The sequence below is a fragment of the Anthonomus grandis genome, chromosome 11 (genome assembly GCF_022605725.1).
Source record: "Anthonomus grandis grandis chromosome 11, icAntGran1.3, whole genome shotgun sequence".
Lineage (NCBI taxonomy): Eukaryota > Metazoa > Arthropoda > Insecta > Coleoptera > Curculionidae > Anthonomus > Anthonomus grandis.
The window spans coordinates 20054096-20063466 of record NC_065556.1 but is presented as its reverse complement, the minus strand read 5'-3'; the positions used below and the strand labels follow the sequence as shown (position 1 = coordinate 20063466).

The following is a 9371-nucleotide window of genomic DNA, read 5'->3' as shown; positions in this document are numbered from 1 at the left end:
ACGGTATTTCTAATGATATACAAAGATATTTTCATTTGTGGTATATTTGCACAATTTAATCAAAAAACGGAGGTTTTTAGCTGAAATTCTAAGGCCTGTTGTAACCCATGGTTTTCGTTTCTTAGTTTTAAGCCTCATTTTAGGAAAGCACTGATTGATCTTATCACACAGAACTTGAAAAAATAAAGTAAGTGGATCAGAAGCCGTTTCAAGTGCATTCCAATTTACCGAAGCTATAGCAGCAGAAAAAGCATTAAAATTTCTCCTGCTGAAAAATTTTCCCATATAATGAGATGAAGATAATACAGTATTATATGGCATATTAGCAAGAATAGCTTCATGGTCGGAAATACCTGATGGGAGTACTGTGCATAAAACGTCATCAAAATTTGTACAGAATAGTCAATTGTAGTTGCAGATGAAGAAGTTATTCGTGTGGGAGAAAGAACGTGCATTTTCAAGTCGTAAGAATTTAAAATACTTAAAAGAGAAGTACGTGGCAAGGTTTCATCAGGGTAGTTGATATTAAAGTCACCAGCCAATATAACCTTAGAGTGTAGGGACAACTGGGATAAAAGAGAATCAAGTTTGTCCAGAAACATAGCAATATCTCCTGTAGATGGCCTATAAACACAAAGAATATATAAATTAAAACGCTTACAAAAAGAACGAGAGAATTCAAAAACATTCTCTAACAGAAGATTATCATACTTATCAATATTACAAAAAATCGTTTTAATTGTTTGCCTAGCCAAGATCATGGTTCCTCCATGTATAGATTGTTGACGACAAAAATTTGATATAGGAACATAATCAGATATTACATTAACATTACAACATTACAAAAACATTCACTAGGCCTCAACCAGTGCTCAGTCAGAAGTACAATATCAGGAAAATTACATGTGTCCAGCAAAAGATGAAGCTCATCCTTCTTGTTTCTTAGGGATTGTATATTAGGAATAAAGATACTTAAGCTTTTCGAAGAGCTAATTATGTTCTTAGGCATCTGATAACTTTAAATGAGATTCTTAAAACCTATCAGGATCTTTATGCGGCGAACCTTTGATTCCTGTAAGTAGCTTTGCTTTAATGCACTTTTCTAACTTTTTGAATTTATCAGTGAATCAATCATTTTGAACAAAGCATTATAAGTTTTTATCTCAGTATCATGGGGTATGATATGCATCTCAACTTTAGTTATATTTTTCTTTGGGTAATGTGGTTCATCTGCAAAAAAATTCTTCATTTCCATCTAACCTGACATGGAACCTGCACAAGGTTTTTTTTTTAACCGAAACGCTTGAACCGGTATAGGATATATGTAAAGAAAACTCAGTAAATAATACTGGAAGTACATATATATTAAAACATAGAATTAGAAAACATTTGCTCATACGGAAAAAACAGGAAAATACACATATAAGGCACATTAACAATAAATTATGGTGTATATGGCAGCACTTATTAAAGGTACATAAGTACAAATAGCGTATATTATTAAGAGTATACCTACCTAAAATACAACATCTTAAAAATATAATTTTCCATAATAAACATTTAAAAAGATTAAATTACATAAAGAAAGAAACATTAATCCGACGTACACGTATATATTAAATAGCGTAATAAAATATATAGTACAACTGCTTTAAAAATGGTATATATATATAGTAAATTCTACAAATGTACGGCTTATTCGAGAAAAAACTCAGAAATGTGCTCAGAAGTTTTAAAACTTGGCGTCACTAATATGCGAAGACTGTCAGATTAATTCGCGACTCACTTATACATTTCTCGGGGATTTTAATGGCGGCGATAAAATTAAAAAAAAAAACAATACAAATAAAAACATATAAACAAATTAAAAAGAGAGATTTCCTGGATTTTACAATCCCTTATAACTTCTTTGGGCGAAAATGGTGCTCAACAGGTATAATCCAGCGTTGATAAGCCCCAATACCTGGAAAAAGAACGTAGCTTCAGCAACGAAGCATTATTTCAAAAAGATTGCTGAACCAGACAATCACGTCAGTGGTTCACAATGACCTTGGTAAAAAACTTGGCAACATTGTAATACTTACTGCAGCAGCGAAATAAGCCTCATAGTCGTTGGAATAGGAGTTTCTTTTATGGTTGACTTCGATGATAAACGTTAAGCTGGCCGCTAGTAGCATTAGGAATGCGAAACCGTGATATACCACCTCCTGTAAACAAGAATAATCTATTAAAAATTTAGAACAAACAAAGGTATTGCGCTTGTCCGAGGACGGAATCGGGAGTACTCGTCTTAACTCGTAGTTGATCGTGATGGCGTGGTTGCCATATTTTGTAAAAAGTTGCGGCGATCATTGATATCGGTCAGTTAAAATCGTTTTAGAAATTTGAATAAATATTATATTGATTTCCTCGAAAATGTCAAGGTTATGCGGTTTAGTTTCCGCGCGACGTAGTTAATAACTAATTAAATTTTAAATGGGTAGCTAATTAATAATAACAGGTCCATCCAATTGCATATATTTAGCTTTATTTTATTTTAGGCATTTAGTAGTATGTAAAAGCAGTATTTCCACCTAGTAGTGCCGAAATATGGAACTTTTCACACATGAAAGTGCATATTTAAAAGGGTGTCAAAATTATTGTTTAGTATTGGTAACATTTGACAACCAAATTCAATTTCAATTTTCAAATTCAATTCTTGTTCTTATATACTTACGTAAATCGTTTTGGATATAATCGAGGACGTCGATATAGATATAAGGCAGGACAGTAGCAGCAGAAATGTTCCAACCATAAAAGTGACTGCCATCAGCAGGAAAAATATCTCGGGGGTTTGCACGTATCTGCTGTATTTTTCAAAATAATAACTCACTAAACCCACCGTGATTATACCGAGAACCTGAAAAAGAAAAAAGACAATTGACAGATGACATATAACATATATAACAGACGCAGAACAACCTTTTGAATATTCAATATACAGGGTGTTTCAGAACTATGGGATCAAACTTCTGGGGGTTGTTCAGTGCAACAAAAGAATCCATTTGAGTATAGGAATGCATGTCCGGAAATGCATCACTACGCCACTACGGCCCTAAGACGCGTTAAAATTTATAAAAAAACATTAATTACCCAAATAGGATCTGCTGCATTTATTTTTACCTTTTGTACATGATACCATAACAACAATTGTTTAAAATCAACGCTTATCCATGTCAATTCTCAATGTCATGTTTAAAAATGTTATAGCTTACAATTTTTAAACATTTATTGCTAATGGAAAACTTTAGCAATCAAGAATTGGCGGATATGCATTTGGCATACGGAGCAACAAACTGCAATGCACGAGCAGCATCGCGGTTGTATCATGAACGTTATCCCGAACGACAGCATCCTGGATACAAAAAGTTTATTGCGATTTATCGGCGGCTCGCTGAGACAGGCATGTTTAAGACCAAGATGCATGATACTGGTGTTGCTCGAACCTAAGAGCGGTCGAATTTGAAGAGGTGCTTCAGCGAGTTGCCGATAAACCATCAAATAGCACACGTGACGTCGCTAAGAATATGAATACGAGTAACGCTTCTGTCTGGCGGGTACTACACGAGCAACAACTCCATCCTTACCACTTCCAGAAAGTTCAAGGTATGACTGCAGCCGATTATTATCCTAGAGTTCAATTTTGTCGATGGCTTCTGGATCACATCATTGCACAACCAAATTTTTTACGATATGTTTTGTGGACCGATGAAGCCTCTTTCACAAGAGACGGTATTTTTAATAGTAGGAATAGCCATGTTTGGGACGAAGAAAATCATCCTTTTCCAAGAAAACATCAGGATAGTTGGTCTGTCAACGTATGGGCAGGCATTGTTGATGATTATTTAACTGGGCCATACCTTCTATCGGAACGGTTAACAGGACCTATTTATCTGCGTTTCTTCGAGGAAGTTCTCCCAGAATTCCTTGAAAATGTTCAACTAAACGTTAGACAGCAAATGTGGGTTCAGCATGATGGAGCGCCGGCTCACCTTGCTGTACAAGTACGCGAGTATTTGGCTCAGCGGTTTGGGCACCGTTGGATTGCCAGAGGTGGAGCAGTTTCTTGGCCTGCTAGGTCACCCGATTTAACGTCGCTCGATTTTTTCTTGTGGGAACATGAACACAAGTCTTTAGTCTACGAAACTCCAGTAGAATCAGAGCTAGACTTAATTGGACCAATAACAGCAGCATTTGAAATCATTCAAAACGAGGATCAAATTTTTAGTGTAGTCCGCCGAAATCATGTGCGGCGTTTAAATCGGTGTATTGAGGCTGGAGGAAGACATTTTGAACAATTGTTGTGATGTTATCATATACAAAAGGTAAAAATAAATGCATCAGATCCTATTTAGGTAATTAATATTTTTTCTAAATTTAAACGCGTCTTAGGGCCGTAGTGGCGTAGTGACACATTTCCGGACATGGGTTCCTATACTCAAATGGATTCTACTGTTGCACTGAACAACCCCTAGAAGTTTGATCCCATAGTTCCGAAACACCCTGTATATTGTTCTTATGGACATTCCTTGACGAAGTAATGAATCAAGATCTTACTTAATTGTAAATGTGATGCTTAACGTGTATACCACATTTGGCTTCTTGAATTCTAATTGAGTTTAAAAAAAGACAGATGACAAGTGACAATTAACATATATGACGGAAATAGGATAGAAACCTTTACTTTTGGACACGTAATTGTACTTTAACAATTTTAATAATAATATAAGTTCAAATTGTACCCCAACATTTTTAAATATTCAGTATAAATACTTTTTTAATAAATAATTAAGGTGAGTCTGTATTGTTTTCCTTGACGAAATAATGGGTCAAGATCTTTTACTTAATTGTAAACGCGATGCCTAACACAGTCATAACTATATATGGCATCTTGAATTTTTATTGAGTTACATCATATGTATATGTTGGTCAGAGAACGTAAACATCGTTCAGAAATTAAAGTTTAATTCATGAAAAACATTTTTTTTGCAACGTAACGTTTCGAATTTATCTTCAGGACTTCTTACCAATTCAACGAATTTCAAAATCCCAGTCCAGGTCTTCAAATATCCGGTATTAATGATGATGGCCGAGGTGGTGGTGGTTGTTGTGGTCCTGGTGACTGTTACACTGTGAGACATTGTGTCTTTCGGGTCTGAAACATGTAATAAATACTTAATATTTAAATGGATTATGAATCTATTAGTACCTTTAAAAGGGTTAATAACAGGATAATATTCCTTTGTTCCAGCCCTAATCATTTTCATTTCCTCTATCATCATTTTGGTTTCATAGTTACTCATATTGTTAGAAATAATTCAATTTGTATACAAAGCAATCGCAGAGAGCCAACAAAAACAAAAATTTACAATAATAATAAGTTCATAAAAATTATAATTTTGCGATAACGCTGTAATGTTTTGTGTACTTTCCACGTGAAACATTACGATTCTTTTTTTTGTGTTTATCTCCTTATTTTAAAAAAAATAAGAGATAAGTTGACGTGAGTCACCAATTTAATGAAACTCAAGAATTCTTACATTAAAATCATTAGTTTTACATTTATCATAAAACACGCAAATGAGGTAATTTAAATTCATTCGAACACCACACGACCCCACTTCTATTTTTAAATATTACTTAAATAATTACATTATTTCACGAGTCGCGGATACGAACAAAATAAGCAACCTACGACATTGATTCCGTGAAAAAAACAATCCGAGTTGCTGATATATGATATTTAATCTGATTTATCAGCTGCCTTAATCTGCAGAAACGTAAATAATAAAATATACAGTATGGAGTATGATTATTGATGATTGAAGCCAAATTATCTACAGGGCAAGTCACCAAAACATGGCTGCCAATAGAGCATTAAAAGGGCCCGGTTCTTAGTAAACGTCAAATCTTTAAACGACCTTTCAGGCTTTTAAAGACCGAAGGGCTGTATGAATTGGACATATTCGGAAACTTTGAAACCTTTACATTAGAATGCTAAGCATTAATTTTTAAATTAAGTCAGTTTTAAGACGATTTTTAATGAATTTCTCAGGTAGGTTCCCATAGATTATCGGTTGACAACAGCTGTGACAACTTGAGTTTGAACACCAAAAGACACTTGATTGTAATGAGAATGAAAAAACGAGGAGCAGAAATAAATGAAAAAATGAATTAATTAGAGACACAGAAAGAGAGTAAAAAAATTGTATGTTTTTGGTTGGGTTGAAAGAGGACAAGAAATGAGAAGAACGAATGAGTCAGAAGAATATTTTTCTTTACTTTAAGCCTTGAAGGAGTTGAAGGAAAAAAGAAAAGTAGGAGGAAGGTAAAAAATCCGTTGAAAGTTAAGGAAAGGGAAAATGAAGAATAAGGGATCAAAATTTTTGGAATAGTAAAGGAAACGGAAAGGAATCATCAAAGTAAGGAACAAACAGGGAAAAAATCTGAAGTTTGCTAAATAAAAATTAAAATTTTTAAAGAAAAAAGTATAAATGGAGACACCTAAAAGTAATGAAAAAAATTACATTAAAATGAGAAAGATAAGAAATAGAAAGCAAAAAAGATTGAGGAAAAGTTGACATGCTTAAGTTGAGTTAAAAGAGGACAAGGATGAGTATATAGGAAACAAATGGAAGAAATAAATTTAGTGTAGAAAGAGAGGAAAAACACAGGAAAATTGAGAAAATTGAAAGGATACGACCTAAGAAATATAAGTATTCTTAGAGGAAAAATAATTGGAGATAAAGGAGCTGGGACAATTCGAGTTTGAACGTCAAAGACTCGAAAAAAAAACTTGAAAACTGAAGTTTGAAAATCGTAATGGGCGAAAGTGGGAAAAAGGAAAAAATAGAGAACGGAAAGACAAGCATAATGATGAAAAAATGAACTAATTAGATACACAGGAACAGAGAAAAAAAATTGGCTTGAGTTGGTTGAAAGAGGACAAAGACCAATTTAATGGAAAAGAATAAAAAGAAGGAGCGAGAACAAAATATTTTTTTTTACTTCCAAGGATTCCTGGAAGAGTAAATGAAGACAAAGGAGATAAATGGAGAAAAGAAATACCATGGAAATTTTGAAAAAAAAAATGAAGAATGAGAAAATTAAAATTTTAGGAATTTACGAAAACGAACTATTGAAACAAGGAACAAAGAGCGAAAGAAAGTCAAAGTTTCTATAAGAAAAAACGTGAGAATGAGAGTATGAGGAGGACTGAGAAGGACCAAAAAATCTGTATACTCTAAGAGGAAAGATAATTGAAGATAAAGGAGCTGTGACAAGGTATGAATTAACAATAATTATTAAGTATAACAATACGAAGTAATAAAATTAATTATGTCTAGACATTCCTGGACGAGTTAATAAAGACAAAAGGCATAGATGGAGAAAAGAGAAAGAAGGGAAAGGAAAAGAGGAGATAAAGAAAAGGAATACACAGAGAAAAGAGATTTCTCGAATCTTGGAAAAAAAGAAGAGGAATTATCGAAAAATTAAAGGTAAAATGAAATAGCAAAAGATAGAGAAGCGACAGTAAAAGTGAGAAAATAATATTTTGTTTTCTTATTTAAATTTGAGTTTGAAAGGAAACCAGTAATTAAGGAGGGAAAAAATCCGTAGTTTCTTCAAAAATTAAGAACTATAAGGAAAAACAGTGCGTAGAAAAAATTGCAGTAGAATGAAAAGAAAGAGAAAGGAGAGAGTGAGGACACGTTGTTATTGTTTTGTTTTGTGTTTTTTTTCGACTATTTGATGTAAGTTATAATGAAATTGCCATAGGTTAGATTGAGGACCTGAAAGAGTAAAAAAAGCAATTTTAACAAAAAGGAAAAAAAACAGGAAAATAATTATTATCTAGGGGATTCTAAGACCATCTTAAGGGAACATTTGTAAAACTCTAGGTTTGTTGCCAAAAAAATGTACAAAATCCAAGTTTTCTCACTGCCGTCTTGTCCAGTAGGTTACTGGGTCCAGACGCTCTAAGAAATGTATTTTAAAATTACACAAAATGCCTGGAAATTAATATAAATCCCAAGTAAAGTCAATGCAATCAAATGAAAAATTATTTTTCATTCGTGTAGGATATACAAAATGTTTGCAAACATATGGATAATGTAAAAATGTATTTTGAATAGCTTGAAAATAAAAACAATTACATAAAAGAGTCTGGGAAAAACATAGAATTACTTCAAATGCTTGGAATATAATAAATAATTATTTAAAATGGTTGAAATAAATTCAAATGTCTCTAAATATTTAAACAGAGTAGTTTTTTCAGTTTTTTAAGTTTTGATGACCAAGGCCCTTTTTATGCTTATCAAGAAGTGAGCAAATTTTTCTATTTTAAAGTTCATTTAAGAAAAAGGAGTAATATGAACATAACCAAGCAAAAATCAAAGCAGGATGATAAAAGTGAAGAAAGAAGAAGAAATAATAATGAAGAAATAGCAATTGAAGAGAGAAAAGAGGAGAAAACAGAAGCTGGAAAGATGTTAAAAATATGAACCTAATACGCATACTCTTGCTCTCTTTCTCTATTTTTTCTAACACCTATTTATTATTAGATGTATGATTTAGTACGAAAACATTAAAGGTGAGGATTAAAAAAACGTGCGTAGTGCGTATATAGCATGAAGGGAATGTGAAAACCGGGTAGGAGAACTTATGGAAAAATCATGGATATATTTGAATTTATAACTTACATATGCTTCAGTCCAATAAAATAAAATTCGATCCAATGGTCACACCCGCGCTATACGAATCACTAAGCGAAAAAGAATAAACAGACTGTCCGAAAATAACCGCGAGTAAAATCGAGCCGTGACTCAATCAACGCGCCAAGACGCCCGATTTCGATCAATAAAAACACAGCACTTATTTTTCTCCTTGTTCTTTTTCAATTTCAAAAATTAAAAAGTTTTTAGATAAGGAATATTCGCTGAAACGTTATTAAATTACATGAACAAATAATGTGTGTGGATGAAATCACCGTCGTTTTTACCACCGGTTGAACTCGTAATGCATCATCGTCGTCGTATCGTACCTGGTGGAAATAATCGTTGTTTTGGCCGAGGAAGGAGTGGGCGACCGCGAATTACATAATAATTCTTTAACTTTAAATTAAATCTAAATAATTATAGTTGCTCTATATGACCACCACCATTATTAATACAATTTATATAATCTTGTTCAATTTTTTGTGTCGTATTAATTATAAATTATCTATGGTTTTAGTTAATATCATTTATAAAAGAACTATCTGTTTCCTAGTAAACGTATCAAGCAATGCACACATGTACCGCCTACGAAGATCTTCAATATTTAATTTTTTT

The 9371-nt window shown here is 32.9% G+C and overlaps 1 protein-coding gene across 2 annotated transcripts; it reads right to left on the bottom strand.

The window, feature by feature from the left end:
- Positions 1 to 1343: 1343 nt before the first annotated feature.
- LOC126742334 (uncharacterized) lies at positions 1344 to 9069 on the bottom strand. Of its 2 annotated transcripts, none has more exons than XM_050448975.1 (5): positions 8742 to 9069; positions 5067 to 5194; positions 2717 to 2899; positions 2085 to 2207; positions 1344 to 1963 (listed from the first exon to the last, which is right to left on the bottom strand). In XM_050448975.1, the coding sequence occupies exons 2-5, from the start codon at positions 5178 to 5180 to the stop codon at positions 1889 to 1891; spliced, it is 495 nt and encodes a 164-aa protein (XP_050304932.1). In that variant the 5' UTR covers positions 5181 to 5194; positions 8742 to 9069; the 3' UTR covers positions 1344 to 1888. The 2 variants fall into 2 exon arrangements, with proteins under 2 accessions (XP_050304932.1, XP_050304931.1); XM_050448974.1 differs by lacking the exon at positions 8742 to 9069 and adding an exon at positions 5249 to 5551.
- Positions 9070 to 9371: the final 302 nt, after the last annotated feature.